Source organism: Narcine bancroftii, chromosome 4 (assembly GCF_036971445.1).
Source record: "Narcine bancroftii isolate sNarBan1 chromosome 4, sNarBan1.hap1, whole genome shotgun sequence".
Taxonomy (NCBI): Eukaryota; Metazoa; Chordata; class Chondrichthyes; order Torpediniformes; family Narcinidae; genus Narcine; species Narcine bancroftii.
Genome location: NC_091472.1, coordinates 98850175 through 98867277, shown reverse-complemented (window position 1 = coordinate 98867277; position 17103 = coordinate 98850175). Strand labels below are relative to the sequence as shown.

Sequence of the window (17103 nt, the reverse complement as noted above, 5' to 3'; positions counted from 1 at the left end):
TCCTTATTCTCTCTATTCCATTACCTTCCCTTATTAATTCTTGTCTATACTATCTATATTTTCCTCTGTACAGATACATTCATGTATGCTCATTGTCTCTATTCACTCTTATACCTCTTTACCCGCATACATATCAATCGTGATCATTTTTACTCTCATTACCCGTCTTCATCCCTCAGTCTATTTTTGTCTTTACCCACATCCATATCAATCGTGATCATTTTAACTCTCATTACCCGTCTTCCTCCCTCAGTCTATTTTTGTAATTGTTCTGCAAATTTTCGTGCTTCTTCTGGATCCGAGAATAGTCTGTTTTGTTGTCCTGGAATAAATATTTTCAATACCGCTGGATGCTTTAGTATAAATTTATACCCTTTCTTCCATAAAATCGCCTTTGCTGTATTGAACTCTTTTCTCTTCTTTAGAAGTTCAAAACTTATATCTGGATAAATGAAGATTTTTTGCCCTTTATACTCCAGTGGTTTGTTGCCCTCTCTTACTTTTTCCATTGTCTTCTCCAGTACCTTTTCTCTTGTAGTATATCTTAGGAATTTTACTACAATAGATCTTGGTTTTTGTTGTGGTTGTGGTTTAGAGGCCAATACTCTATGTGCCCTTTCTATTTCCATTTCTTGCTGTAGTTCTGGACATCCTAGGGTCTTAGGGATCCACTCTTTTATAAACTCCCTCATATTCTTGCCTTCTTCATCTTCCTTAAGGCCCACTATCTTTATGTTATTTCTTCTGTTATGGTTTTCCATTGTATCTATTTTTTGAGCTAGTAGTTCTTGTGTCTCTTTAGTTTTTTTATTAGATTTCTCCAATTTCTTTTTTAAGTCTTCTACCTCCATTTCTGCTGCTACTGCCCGCTCTTCCATCTTGTCCATTTTCTTTCCCATTTCTGTTAAGGTCATCTCCATTTTATTTATTTTCTCTTCTGTGTTGTTTATTCTTTTTCTTAAATCCTTAAATTCCTGTGTTTGCCATTCTTTAAATGACTCCATGTATCCTTTAATAAGAGCAAGTATATCCTTTACCTTGCCTTTCTTTTCTTCTTCTATTTCCCTGTACTCTTCCTCTTCCTCTTCTTCTTCCTCTGGGTTGACCATCTGTTGTTTCTTTGGTGCCCTTTCCTCCTCTTCTTTCTTGTTTCTATTGTCTTCTGTGGTCTCTTCTTGCTGCAGGTGTTCTGCAGCTGTCGTTGCCAGCTGTGGAGGTCGACTCCCCAGCTGGTCCCCCCTCCTGTCGGTGTGTTTTTTTTTCATGCGCGATACTTCGCGCATGCGCGGTTGCGCACTTTTACTCGGCTCTGCGAGCCATTTTTGTAGTCCATTATTTACCGACCTGAGGGAGCGGGTTTCTCTCTCCGCAGCGGGCCTCTTCGGACAGATAAGGCCTTCACCTTTTTCCTCCTTTGTCTTCTCTTCCTCTCTTCTTACCGTTGTTTTCGATTTTTCTTTTTTTGTCGCCATCTTCTTTGCACCTTTATACTCACTTTTCTGTAACTTTTATTTCTGTGCCTTTGTGTTTTCCTTTGTTTTTCCCGACTTTTCTGGAGAGGGCTGGAGTTCACCGTCCGGCAACTACTCCATCACGTGACTCCCTCCTGACTTGGTAGTTCTTGATGTTTGTTTTACAAGTAAATTGCATCATTATGAAGCTTCTGCCACTCACAGTGCTATTGCTACTTCCACCACCGAGTGGTTGATGTGCAGAGGAGGGTGGTCGGTCCTGGTCCTCTAGAAGATGCTTCCCTTGAAGGAAGTCTGGAACCAGAGGGCACAGCCTCAGAATATTAACACATCCCTTTAGAACAGAGATGACGCGAGATTTTTTTTAACCAGAGGGTTATGAACCTATTGAATTCAATGCTGCAGATAGAGATAAATAGGTTATTGATTAGAAAGGGTATCAAGAGTTACATGGAAAAGACAGGAAAATGGCCTGAAAAGGAAATCAGCTGTAATGGAATGGCAGAGCAGACTCAAAAGTAGGACATACTTGGTAAATGTTAGGGCACAGAGGAGTGCAGTAGAACAGAATATTTTAGAAATTATAGATACAGTAATTATAGTAAGTGGCATCACAAGGAGATAAGGTCATTAAAAAAAGGTTTTGGGCACATTGGCCTTCATAAATCAAAGTACTATGTATAGGAATTGGGATGTTATGGTGAAGACATTGGTGAAGCCAAATTTGCAGTATGGTATCATCTAATTACAGGACTTGAGGAACTGAGTTACAGGGAAAGGTTAAACTGGTTAGGGCTTTATACCCTGGAGCATCAGAGAATGAGGAGAGATTTAATGGAGGTATACAAAATTGAGAAGTACAGATAGAGTAAATCCAAGCAAGCTTTTTCCACAAAGATTACGTGAGACAAGAACTAGAGGCCATGGGTTAAAGATGAAAGGTGAAATGTTCAAAGGAGACATTAGGGGGAAATTCAGGTAGAGTGTTGAGAGTGTGGATCAAGCTGTTAACTTTAGCGGTGAATAAAGGCTCAATTTTCACATTTAAGAAAAATTTGGATAGTTACATTGATGGGAGTGATATGCAGGGGTATGGCCCAGTTACAAGTCAATGGGACTAGGGTTGGCATAGACTAGATGGGCCAAATGCCCTATTTCTGTGCTTCTATGGTACAACATCGTAGGATGCAGGGGCTTCTTTGTGGTTGAATGGTTTATGTTTACCCGAGACCAAAGTTGATAAAAATAACTAATCAAGGGCCTTCACAATTTTTTCCTTAGCTTCCCACAAGATGTGAAGATTCACTTCATCAGATGCTGGGGATCTGATTACTTTAATATGCCCTAAGGCTGCCTGCTAGTTCTAATATGGTCCAGCACCTCTCCACCTGATTCCTCCAATTCCTTGGCTTCCATGATCTCTTCCATACTGAAGACGAATGAGAAGTATTCATTCAAAATTCTAGTCAACTCCTGTGGTTCCACACAAATACAGCCTTGTTGATCTTTAATGGGACCATTTCTCTCCCCATCTACCCTTTAAATATACCTGTAGAATATCTTGGGATTCACCTTCATCCTGCCCATCTCATGCCCTCATAATCGTGCTTCTACACTTCCTGTATCCAATTAGAGATTTGGTTGACCCAGACTCCTTAAATTTGGTTTAAGCCTTCTTCTTTTTCCTAACCAGAACCTCAATACTCCTCGTCAACCATGGTTCCTTAAAAATATCAACCTTGTTCCTCACCTTAACATATAGTGCCTAAACCTTTGCCATCTCACCTTTAAAAAAAACTCCACTTTCTAGCTGTCCCTTCAGTTGCAAAATTCTTCTCCCAATCAACTTCTGCAAGCTGTTCTGCTAATTGCTTCAAATTCAGCCTGGACCCAAATTAGGACTTTACTTGTGGACCAGACCCATCCTTCTCCATAACTCTTTTAAAACGAATGAAGTTAATGTCACTGAACCCATTGTCACTCCAACTTTACTCTCACAATCAGGAGAAACTCCCGTTATCACTGATGGATATCCTACAAATAGGATCTAATAGAAATGAAAATGTGGTTTGGATTATATAACAGAATAATCAGCTGGTTCTTCTGGTATAATCACATGAACAATCTTTGTAAGTGTGGTTATGAACACTAAAAGCACCAAGACCTGAATGCATTCAGATTATGTTTGGGATTTTCATTCAACAGAAATAATGCCTTATGATGTGAGTTGCAACTTGAATTTAATAATTTAATGAACTTTCCACACAGCCCAAGGCAATGCACCAACAATCGTGTTGACTGGAGAGGGTGGCATCATCTGTATGGGCTCTGCAGTCTCTGTGTACAGGCACTGGAGTAATAATTTAATTTTTAAACTTTAACTTGAGATACAGCATGGTAACAGGCTCTTTCAGCCCACAAGCTTGTACTGCCCACGTGACCAATTAACCTACTAACTTGTACACCTTTGGAACTTGGGAGGAAACTGGAACACCTGGAGAAAATTCATTCAGATCACAAGGAAAATGTACAGACTCCTTATAGACAGTGGTGATTTAAAACCAATTCACTGGCACACTAATTGTGTTGTGCTGACCACAAATTAACCGTGTCACCTCAAATAAGACAAAAGAATGGAGGTTAAATACTAACTTGAGTTGCAGCAAATAAGCTTTGACCCATATCCAGGCATACTGGTTTTATGTCTCCTGAAGCAGGACAAGTTCAGCTAAAATTTCAACTGCATATGTGTTAACTCTGGGCAAGTTTCAGTTCTTTCACGTTACAGATAGTGTAGCGGTTAGCGCGATGCTATTACGGCTAGTGATCAGGTTTGAATCTGGCACTGAATGCAAAGAGTTTGTTCATTCTCCCCATGTCTACGTGGGTTTTCCCCGGGTGCTTCAACTTTCTTCCACCCTCCAAAATGTATGGGATTGTAGGTTAATTTGGGTGTAATTGGACAGAATGGGTTTAAATGGCTGGGATTGGCTTCCACTATGCTGTAAATAAAATATAAACTCACAGCCAATATTCCAGCAAGGCAGACAGGTCCCTGACAGGCTCACCAGGGAATAACTTGGAGATGATCCACCTCCCTTTCCAGAGCCCCTTAATTTGCCTTGATCAATGGTGGAGATTGTTCAAAAAGATCTGAGGTTGTTAGAATAATTGGTCATATCGATGTATTTTGGGTGTCGCAGGTTCGTGGGCTAGAACAGCCTATTGCTGTGCTGTATCTCTAAATTAAAAATTGAAGCCAGCTGCTGAACAAGAGGACTGGATCAGTACCTTTTCTGGATGGGACAGAGATGGGGACAATTTCTTTCACAAAAAATCCTGCCTTTTGTGCCATCTCAGTCCTTTGCTGAGACTGAAGAGCGAACCTGTCTTGGGCTTCCCTGCTCACACTCCACAACTTGGCCACGTTCTCAGCTGGGGAAAAAACAAAAAGCAGTAATAAAACACCATTAAACAAAATTAATCAATCGTTAAATGATAAAAGCTGAAAAGACTCAAAAGGTCAGGCAGAATGCATAGAGAAAAATGGTCAGAACCTTTTATTGAAATTGTTACTGACTGAGAAAGTTCATCATTAGTTAGTGAAGAAGGGGAACAGGTGAGTGTCTGTATGTCAGGTTCAAGGTGGTATAATTAGTGATCAGACCACATAAAGGAGTCAATGGTATGAGAGAACTACCTGTGACCATGATATTCACCCAGTTTTATCAATTTTTTTTGTTTTCTTTCGCTATTGCTGAGCAAAGGTGGATAAATTCTCAGGGCCTTCCTTTCAAGATGGGACTAAGGGAGATTGTTGTTGAGGTTTAAAAATCTACGCTGGCCACAGATTAGGTGCCAAATGATGTAAGAGAGCAAGTGTGATTCCTTTATTTAAGAAAGGCAGCAGGGATATGCACACCTGTGACACTAATGTCAATGGTAATGGAGTTATTGGAAAACATTCTGAAGCACAGAATTAATCCACTCATTGAAAAAGAGGGATTAATCAAATATGGTCAATAAGGTTCAGCTGCTTGGTCTCCAGAAAGAGGTAGTAAATTGGATTGGACATGGCTTTGTGGGAGAAGCCAGAGTGGATTTCTTCTTTGATTGGAGGTCCGTCGTGTGCTTCAGTGATCGGTGCTGATCTGTTTGGTTGTTTGTCATGTATATCAACAATTGGGATAATAATGTGATGAACTATATCAGTAAATTTGCAGATGACACTAAGTTTGGGAGTGTAGTTGATAGCAAAAAAGGCTCTCAAAGCTTGCACTGGGATCTGGACCAGTTGGAAAAATGGACTGTAAAATGGCAGGTGGAATTTAATGCGGACAAGTATGAGGTGTTGCACTTTGGGAAGATGTATGAGAAATGGTAAGGAATTGTGAAGTGCATCAGAACAGAGGGATCTGTGAATACTAATACATCATTTCCTGAAAGTGCCGTCACAGATAAATAGTGTTGTAAAGAAAACATCTGGCACATTGGCCTTCATAAATCAAAATGTTGAGTAAAGAAGGTGGAATTGTTACGGTGAAATTGTGTGAGACATTAGTGAGGCCAAATTTGGAGTATTGTGTCCAGTTCCAGTTTTGGTCACAGGAATAATATTGATAAGATTGAAAGAGTGAAGAGAAAATTTAAAAGAAAGAATGTTGTCAGGGCTTGAAGAGCTGAATTATAGGTAAATTTGAATAGGTTAGGAATTTAGTCCCTGGAGAGCTGGAGAATGAGGAGAAATTTGATACAGGTATTCAGAATTATGAGGGGTATATAGATAGAGTAAGTGCAAGATTTTTTCCACTGAGGTTGGGTGAGACAAGAATGAGAAGACATGAGTTAAGAGTGAAAGGTGAAATGCTTAAGGGGAACATCAAGAGGAACTTCTTCACTTAGACGGTAGTGAGAGTATAGAATGAGCTGCCAGAGGAGGTGGTGGATACAGGTTCAATTTTAACATTGAAGATAAGATAGGGTCACGTATGGTTCAGGTGCAGGTCAAGAGGACTAGGTGGGACAAATACTTTTACATGGACTAGATGGGCTGAAGAACCTACTTCTGTGCTGTAATGTTCTATTGTCCTATAGTCAGGGGACATCCTGTCTGACTTTTGTGATTTTTTTTTAAAAAAAAGGTGTGTTGATATGAGTGCAGTGTAGTTAACGAAGCATTTAGACAGGCACATGAGCAGGCAGGGAATAGAGGGTACAGATGATGTACAGTCAAATGGGATTAGTTTGGCCTCATGCTCAGCGCGGGGTATGGTGAGCCAATGGGCCTTTCTTTGTGGTGTACTGTTACATAATGTAGTTTACATGGATTTTGACAAGAACTCATGTCAAAGGCTGGTCCAAAAGGATGGTCCCCATAGGAACCAATGTAAGTTGGCAAATTGAATCCAAAACTGGTTTGATAATTGGAGGGTGAGGGTTGTTTTTGTGATTGGAAATCTATAACCAATGGTGCACCAGAGCAATTAGCACTGCAAACCTCATTGTTTCTTATATACATTTATTATTGGATACAAATGTAGGAGGTATGATTAGTAAGTTTGCTCATGAAACAAACACTGCTGTGGATATTAATAGTGAGAAGAATTGTCTTAGGTTGAGATAATCAGCTGACAAAATGGGAAGAGAAATGGCAGATGTAATTTAAATCTGATGAATGCCAAGTGATTCACTTTGGGAGGATGAAGTAGACATGATGAATGGGTCCTAGGAAGTGCTGAGGACAGAGGGACTGATGTCCAAGGACATTTGAAAGTGGCAGCACAAGTGGAGAAGGTGATGACGAAGTGTAGCGTGAATAAAAGCTCTCAAGGCTGGAAGGAGAACATACACTTTTATTAGCTTGTAACTAAGGGTAGGGTCTTACAGTGACCTTCAGAAGGCCTCATGGTTTAGGTGGGAAACCAGGGTTATATATGGGTAGATGGGGCCAGAGCCAGTCATCAGTACAACACACCACCAGTGAATCAGTTCACTGCATTCACCACTTCCTGCAGAATTTAGAGTCTGTGGATGAAGACAGAGAACATTGATTCAGAAAAAATAGAGTTATTTACAAATTTAAGTGGACTAGAGCACCTAAGCATGGGAGGGCCTTGGGCTCTTTGGGTCTCCTGGTCCCCTTGTGAAGGAAGAGTGGTAGGGGATGCACTTTCTTCCTGAACCAGATCCCCTGAGGCCCTGACTAGGGGTGGCAAAAATGAGCTCTACGGCTCACAAGGCACTTGAGGCAACAGACCCACTGTTCCAGCAGGTACCAGCTCCCTGCCATCCGGGTACTCCACATAGCCGTACATGGGATTGGCATGGAGCAGTATCACCCTTTTGCTTCTCCTCACGTGCTTTCTGAGAAGGACTGGACCAGAAGTGATGAGCCAGGTTGGGAGTGTGGGTCCCGATGTCGACCTTCTCTCCAAATTGAATAGGAGCTCGTGAAGAGTAGCATTGGTTCCTGTACATAGTAGTGACCAGATGGAATGGAGCGCCATAGGAAGAACTTCCTGCCAGCATGAGTCTGGAAGGCCTCTTGACTTGAGGGCCAGTTTGACAGCCGTCCAGACTGTGGTGTTCTCCTTTTCAACCTGCCTGATCCCCCCTGGGGGTTTGTAGCTAGTAGTCCCTCTGGATGCGATGCCCCTTGCCAGCAGGTATTGACGTAGCTCTTCGCTCATAAAAGATGAGCCCTAATCACTATGTATAAGCTGGGATACCCAAATAGGGCGAAAATGGAATCTAGAGCTTTTATGACTGATGAAGTGGACGTATATGGACAAGGGTTGATGAACGGGAAGTGGGAGTTCTCATCAATGACAGAGAGGAAGAAAGTGTTCCCGTTTATAGAGAGGAGAGATCCCTTGAAATCAACACTGACCCATTCAAAGGGCCTGGATGACTTAATCAGGTGCACCTTGGCGGGGTGGTAGTAGTGTGGCTTGTACTCCATGCTGACCTGGTCATTTCCCTGACATCTTCCATAGAGTAGGGAAGATTGCACACTTTGACAAAATGAGCAATGCGGGTAAGCCCTGGATGGCAAAGCTCACTATGTAGAGACCGCAGTTGGCCAGTGTGTGCAGAGGCACAGCTCCCTCTGGATAAGGAATCTGGAGGGTCAATAAGGGCTCCTGGCCGATGGGCAATGTCATAATTGTAGGTGGAGAACTTGATCCTCCACCTAGCAATTTTGTCATTTTTGATTTTGCCCCTCTTAATAACTGGTCAGTGAGGAGTGTAAATTTCCTACTTCCAGGTAGTGCCTCCAGTGCCTCACAGCTTCTACAATGGCTTGAGCCTCCTTTTCCACAGAGGGGTTATGGAGCTTATAGCCTTGCAATGTCCAAGAAAAAAAATGCAACCGGCCTGCCCGCCTGGTTGAGGGTAGTGGCCAAGCCCACGTCTGAAACGTCACTTTCCACCTGGAAAGGTACATTCTATACCAAAAGCATAGCGGCTTTTGCAATGTGGTTTCGTAAGTAGTAAAAAGCTGTTTGGGCTTCAGCTGAGAGGGGAAAAGAAGTGGCTTTTAAGAGGGGTCAAACCTTATCAGCGTAATTGAGGGATCCACTGGGCGTAATATGAGAAAAACCCCAGGCATCTCCTCAAAGCCTTCATGGTCCTGGGAATGGGGAGCTCTAACATGGGGCGCATCCTATCGGGGTCGAGGCTAATTATGCCATTATGCAGTCATTGCCTCATGTACCTCGAGCAGACCCTCGCGACTAATGTTCCAGATCTGTTCTTCCTCATGAACCTGGCCCATAGCAGCTTCATACCTGCATGTCTTGGCAAGCCTCCACAGATCCAGCAGATAGTCATCGATGGTCTCTCCTGGCCGTAGAGCAAGTCGGTGTCTCGCTAGGACCTCGTTTTACGAGCCTTCACAGCCTCGATGGCAGCGTCATATGTAGTTCAGTCCCTAACGACTGTGTACCCTTTCATTCCTACCCTCGAAACGAGTGCAGACCTCTTGAGTTCATCATATGGAAGATATCTCTGGTTGTGTTCAGGTAGGCCTGAAAGCAGTCTAGCCAGTATGTGAACTCCTCAGCTGCATTAGGGGACAGAGGGTCTATCAATAGCATACCTGGCTTGAGCAGCGCTTCCATCTTCTAGGGAATAAGCTAATAAAATTGTAGTATGAATAAAAGATCCAACAACTGGAAGGAGGACATGCGTTTTTATTAGCTTATAACTGAGGGTAGGGTCTTAGAGTGGTCTTCAGAATGGGTCAGGGTTTAGGTGGGAAACCAGGGTTATATATGGGTAAATGGAGGTGAAGCCAGACATCAGTACAACACACCATCAGTGAACCAATTCACTGCACGAAGACATATTAGATTTATTGAAATACGGATGTAATAGTGGATCAATATGATAAAACCTGAACAAAGTTTCATTAAGCTGTAGCTAGATTATTGTGTGCAGTTTCAGTCACCACACTATAAGTTTCAGACCCCAAAGCATAAAAGAGTGGAGAACGATCCCTCTGTTAGGAGTAGTATTTCCTTAAAAGCTACAGTGAATCTACAGTGAATACTGGCCTGAGTTATACTGTCAAATTCCTCGTCAGATTGAACAGTGAGAGTGCTGCTATTTAAAGGATTATGTTCCTTTTGTACTTCGCTGATGGTGCCACTTGAGTCATTCACATAGCAATAATGTCCCATTTCTGTCCGAGATTGAACTGACAGTTCTTCAGAGAAGTTAAAGGCAAGATTTACCTGTCATTCCCATGTGGTAACTGTGAAATGCATCCATCAGTCCATCACACATTATGCTATCCTGAAGGGACACGTTGCCCATTTTGTGTCCAGTTCTCATCTGCACCACATGTGGAGCCTGGTGTACAAAAACAAAGCTATTATTCTCAAACTCTGTAAACGTCTGTGTTTGTTATAGATACTTGTGACACTCACACATTGAAAGGCCTGCAAAGACCTCATGATTTGATGATGAAAAAGATCTTTTTGATTCTACCCATTTCCCCCATCATGTCTCAATCTGGTATCATCCAACAATGTAGAACAGTGGTTCTCAACTTTTTTTTTCCACTCACAATCCACTTTAAGTATTCCCTATGGCATCTGTGATTAGTAATGAATTGCTTAAGGTGGTATTTGGGTGGAAAGAAAAAGTTTCAAAACCACTGTTTTAATTGTACCTAATTGACTCGTTATGTGCACGGTTTCATAACTCCAAAGGAAATGGGCCAATGACAATTTTTCTCAAGCAAAATATTTCCATAACAATTGGGTCAAGAGCAGTGGTTCTCAACTTAAAGTTGTATGTGAGTGGAAAGGAAAAAGGTTGAGAACCACTAATGTAGAAACTTACAACCCATACTTGTCTAAATGATTAATGGAGATTGTGAACCATCATCCCGGCACCTAGCAGTAATTCTACGCAATGACCTCAACATCCAGCAGTCATCCCGGGTAGTGATCCCAACAGTTGACACTGACCCTGGGTAGTAATCACGACACCCGGCAGTGATCCTGGCACCCAGTGGAGATCCTGGCACCCAGCGGAGATCCTGGCACCCAGCGGAGATCCTGGCACCCAGCGGAGATCCTGGCACCCAGCGGTGATCCTGGCACCCAGCGGTGATCCTGGCACCCAGCGGTGATCCTGGCACCCAGCGGTGATCCTGGCACCCAGCGGTGATCCTGGCACCCAGCGGTGATCCTGGCACCCAGCGGTGATCCTGGCACCCAGTGGTGATCCTGGCACCCAGCGGTGATCCCAGGCTGTAATCCCAAGCAGTGGGCAGTGATCCTGAACCTGGTAGTGATTCTGACACTAGGCAGTGATCCCAGCCTGTGATCCTGGTACTGGGCAGTGATCCCAGGCTGTGATCCCAAGCACTGGGCAGTGATCCTGGGTAGTGTTTCAGGCAGTGATCTAAGCACAGGGCAGCGATCTTGCACCTGGTACATTACCTGGCTGCTGCCTATCCTGCTCCCTTCCCCAGGACTCTAGGTTCAAACTATATACACTAAGGTATAATACGCTACCTCAATGTAACTAACACTACACTCAGGTTTATATATTTCTCTTATAAGACTTAAAAAAAGATTCTACAGACCACTCCAAAGACTGGGACTTCTGCTCCTGCAGACTGTAGCCCACCACTGCTGATTCCAACACTCAGAAAGGGCAGCACAGACAAGCTTTCCCTGTGACAGGTAGAACAAATAACAAAGTGCTACTTAATGATTATTGCCTGCTGGCTCTGACATCCACCATTGTGAAGTGCTTTGAAAGACTGGTTTTGGTTCACATTACTCCAGCCTCCCACACAGCTTCAATCCACTAGTTTGCTTACTACCTTAAACAGATCCATGGCAGATGCCATCTCCCGACCCTGCATTCTGCCCTGGAACACCTGGCTAGCATGTCTTCTGTTTATTGACTATAGTTTCGCTTTCTGAACCATACTCTCTCATATGTAAACTTCTGGACCTTGGCCTCACTATCCCACTCAACAAATGGATCCTACATCCTGACCTACAGAATGCATTTAGTGAGGATTGGCGACAAAACCTTCACCACAATTATCCTTAACACACAGCTGTTGTGACAGAGTATTTAGAGGTGTTTTGGGAAGATTAGAGCAGGTTGCACACAGACATATTAAAACACAGAATATTTGCAAGACTTTTGCAGAGTGCTTTTTGCAAAAAGAACAACTAAGTTGCAGCATACAGCTTGTCTGGGAGAGCATGTGATTTTTGCAGGCAGAGAGAACAGTTTTGCTCTCAGAGAGGGAGGGTGTGAAACAGAGAGAGACAGAAATCAGTTCCAGAAGGACAAAGCTGGCAAACTTTTGAAAGACTGCCTGGTCAAAGGAGAAGACCAGCTGTCTGAAGTTTTACTCTCAGAGAGGGAGGGTGTGAAACAGAGAGAAAGGAGACAGAAATCAGTTCCAGAAGGACAAAGCTGGCAAACTTTTGAAAGACTGCCTGGTCAAAGGAGAAGACCAGCTGTCTGAAGTTTTGCACTCAGAGAGGGAGAGTGTGAAACAGAGAGAAAGGAGACAGAAATCAGTTCCAGAAGAACAAAGCTGGCAAACTTTTGAAAGACTGCCTGGTCAAAGGAGAAGACCAGCTGTCTGAAAGGTGACCTGAAAGAAAGAGGATCATCTGGAGAACCCTGAAGAGGGCAAGTTTCGTCAGCAAGACTGATTAAACAGGAATCAGGTGTGGATATCTTGGAACAAAAAAGGAATCTCTCTCTGAAGACCAACAAGAACTCTCCTGAGTGATAACCATTTGCCTGTTAAGCACCAAAGACTGGTGAAATTTGTTAATGCTAACTTCTGTGCACAGTACAAGGATTGCCTGCAACCAGTGAGATTGAACTGTGATCCAAAGAACTTTTCTAAGCTTATGTACACATTACACACACCTGTGCTAAATATTAGAGGGGGGATTAAGTAGGTTAAGTAATAAGTTAAAGTTTAATTCTGTTTTCTTGTTCACATATAATTAAAAACTACTTTTGTTTAAGTAACCCTGTGTTGTGATGCATATCTATTGCTGCTGGTTTTTGGGGTCCTCTGGACTCCGTAACACTGTGAACTCAGGCCTTTACATATGATGGTATGGTTAAGTACTGCTCCAACTCCATGCATCTATGTTAGATGAGTCTCAAACAATGATGAGATAGATCACAGGAAGGAGACAGAGAGTCTGGTGACTTGGTATCAGTCAACAAACTCTCCTTTAATGACAGCCAAACAAAGGATTGACTTGCCTGGATTGCACACAAAACCTCAAATGTGACAAGAAATAAACAACAATCAGGCAATGTGAGAATGCCCTGTGGTGTCCTCTTACCTTGCTCATGCTCTCCATGCCTCCAGCAACCACAATGTCTGAGCTCCCTGTCATGATGGCCTGCATAGCCAGGGACACTGCCTTCAGTCCGGAGCCACACACCATTTGACAACTCCATGCTGGAACTTGATAGGGGATGCCTGCACCCACACTTGCCTGGCGGGCAGGATTTTGTCCTTCACCTACAAAAGTGGAAGAAGGTTACAGAAGGAATACTTTAACATGTATCATGCAGCACATCATTATCAGTCGAAGACAGATTATTCCTTCATACTTGGAAAATTGTTTTATTTTATGTGTTTAATCATTTTCTCTGACTTGAGTCAATGCCATTTTTACTTGTTCACCCTGGTTACTGGTTAGTTCTGTGCTTTTTCCCAGTAATCAGAATGCTCTCAGACTACTTTGTCAATCCATTAGAATGGCCATAGTTTTTAATATCCTAAGAGATCCTATGAGTAGATTAAGAGCAAAAGGGTAACTATGGAGAGAATAGGTCCCCTTAAGGATCAATGTGGTAGTCCATGTGTGGAGCAACAGGAGATGGGTTCATCACGGTGTGAATTGCTTAGCCCAAGACTGCAAGAAACAACAGAAAGTTGTGAAAACAGTCAGACCATCACCCTACCCCCTTCCCTTCCAATAACTCATCTAATACTTCCCACTGGCTTGGAAAAGACTCCTCCCACCCCGGCCACTTTCTCTATACCTTCCCCAATGTTGAGGGGAAGATTCACCAGTGTGAGATCACAACCAACAAGATGCAAGGATAGGTTTTTTTCCTGTCATAATCAGACTCCTGAATGAAACTTATGGTTAAAAAATATAGTGGCCTTGGCTCTGTAGTAATTGATTACTCTCTGTAACTTTGCACTTCTGTACTGTCTTCTACTTATTGTACTATATATGAAGGGTCCAGATAGTTCACAAAAGAAACTTTCGGACTGTATATTGAAACATGTGACAATAAAGTTGAACTTGTACTTGTTTGGTGAGGTCTAAAATGAATATTTCTTATCTATAGAGAAGGAAGTTAAGGAATTGTGGCAAAAGAAGTAATGATGTCTTAGACCATATCCAAATGACAAAAGAGGTTCAAGCAGTTTTAAAGCATATTAAGAAAGCATTTCTAGGCCTGGCCAAGTGTATCCTTGGACATTGTGGGAGTAAGGAATTGCTGGGGCCCTAGCAGAGATACTTGCATCACCATTAGTTGGGAGTGAAGATTGGAGGGGGCTAGGGCTAGAAGGACAGGTGTGGGACTGGAAGTGATTCTAAGAGACAGGATTCATCTGCATTTAGTCAGGCAAGACTGATCAGAAAAAGTCAACATGGCTTTTTGTGCAGGAAATCATGTCTCACAACTTTGAGTTTTTTGAAGAGGTGACCAAGAGGACTGATGAGGGCAAAGCAATTAATGTTTTTTTTAAAGATAACAATTCAACATGGTAGAAGCCGATTCCAACCACTGAAATCTGTACCACCCAATTAACCTACTAATGCCATATACTTTTGGAGGGTGGGAGGAAACTGGAGAATCCGGACAAAACCCATGTAGGTCATGGGAGAATGTACAAACTCCTTACAGACAGTGGCGGATTTAAACCTGAGTTCCTGGTGCTGCACTAACTGCTACTGTGTTGCCCATGGTCCATATCATATGTTGTCTATATAGACCATAGCAAAGTTTTGATCAAGGTTCTGCATGGTAGGCTCATCTGGAAGGTTTTATCAAATGTAATCCAAGCTAAGTTAGCCAACTGGATTCAAAATTGGCTTGGTATGAATCAGAAGGTAGTAGGAGATGATTGTATTTTTGATCAAAGGTCTGTAACTAGTGACAACAATACAATTAACACAGTAAGTTTACGGATGGCACCAAATTGGTGGTAAGGTGGATTTGTGAGGAAGGTTGCCCAAGTTTACAACAGGATCTATATCAATGAAGTCAGTGAGAAGATGAAATTTAACTTGGATAAGTACAAGGTGCTGTACTTTGATGAGTCACTGTGAAGGGTAGAACTTTGGGTCTGTGAACAGAAAGACCCAGAGATTTAGATACATAGTTCTGCTGTACAATATTACTCTCATACCAAATGCCCCAACCAATGAAAGCAAGCATGCCATACTCATCTACTTATGTGGCCACTAACAGGAAACTATGGACTTCGACCCTGGATCCCTCTCCATATCAATTCTGCTGCAAATGCATACTCTTCCCATACATTTGACCTCCCAATATGTAATGCTCACACTTGCTTGGATCAAAATGCATCTGCTATTTCTATGTCCACATCTGTATCTGATCTATATCCTTTGATAGTCCTCCACACTACACCAATCTTTGTTTTATCTGTATATTTAATCACCCACTCACCTATATTTTAGCTTCATATTTGCAGAACACCTCCATCAAGAATAACACCACTCTCTGCCTTCTGAATCTAAACTATTAATTCACAGTGGATCCCCTACACCTTTATCTTTTGGATCTTTCTACCAGGAAGACATTGTGAAATGTCTGAATAAAGTCCATTTGGGGATAACCACAGCCCTACCCTCATCAATCACCTCCTCAAAAAGTTCAATCTAATTTGTAAGACAAGCACATGCTAAGCTGACTGTCCCTAATCATGACATGCCTTTCCAAATGCTTGTAAGTTGTATCTCTAAGCAGCCTCTCCAACACTCCCCTGACTACTGATGTGGGGCTCACCGACCTACAAATTCCTTAACCGCATTTCCCTTCTTGAACACAACACTTGCTACTCTCCAGACCTCTGGGACCTTGCCAGTTGCCAATGAAGAGACGAAGACCATTGTCAAGACCCCAGCAATCTCCTCACCAGTCTCCATCAATAACCTGGGATTTATCCCATCAGGCCCTGGGGAATTATCCACTTTAATGCTCTTCAAAAGACACAGTACCACCTCTTTCTTAATCTCAAAATTAGCTTTCACATTAGCTTTTTCCACACTACTCTTCACTGTTCTCCATGTCATTCTCTTGGCGAATACTGATACCAAAGTACTTATTTAGTACCTCTACCACTTACAATGACTCTAGTGTAACCACTGAAAACAGTGGTGGCTGATGAACACAAAATAACAATGCACACAGTTGCAGGTCAATCAGAACTCATTTACTTGAATCGCACGCATTCTTTTAAAACACTGAACCATGCGCATCACGTCATGATGTTATGACCCAAGCAAGTGTGAGCATTACATATTGGGAGGTCAAATGTATGGGAAAAGTTCAGTGCCGGTTCACTAAACTTCTGGGAGTTGTAGTCTATAAATAGCGCTGCTACACAGCCCCCCCTCCCCCCCACCCACAATAACCAGCACTATCATCTGGTAGCTTTTTGGAGGTCAACCCCTGCATCAAACTGCTGGCTGTTAAATAGGGGTAGTTTTGTCAACATGGGCAGGTTTGAGTGGGTCAATTGTGAATGACAGAAGCTGCCCGGCAATGTCCAAGATGCAGGTTGACCTCATTCATTTTATTACTCTATATGGTTCTCACATATCACCTGCAAGGGCTGTCCATGTGTTCCTCTACGTACAAACATATATTCACAGTCCTTCCATCTGTGTGGTACAAAAGAAACATGTCTGCCATGTGATGATGATGGTACAGGGGATAATTTGCCTAGGGTATCCCTTAGTCTGCTCTGCAACTCTTCGGGATCTTCATCTTTACTGGATCTGTGTGAAATTAATTCCCTGGGACCACCAAAGGCGCACCGTATACAAGCTCCACAGACAAAGTG

At 42.6% G+C, this 17103-nt stretch overlaps 1 protein-coding gene across 1 annotated transcript in view; it reads right to left on the bottom strand.

Moving 5' to 3' along the window:
* Positions 1-17103, bottom strand: part of acat2 (acetyl-CoA acetyltransferase 2) — a 50834-nt gene that overhangs the window by 17453 nt on the left and 16278 nt on the right. Inside the window, exons 3-5 of the mRNA XM_069932163.1 lie at positions 13328-13509; positions 10211-10328; positions 4764-4907 (exon numbers count right to left, since the gene is read on the bottom strand). Coding sequence (XP_069788264.1) covers positions 4764-4907; positions 10211-10328; positions 13328-13509 — 444 coding nt within the window. The remainder of the gene's footprint in view (positions 1-4763; positions 4908-10210; positions 10329-13327; positions 13510-17103) is intronic.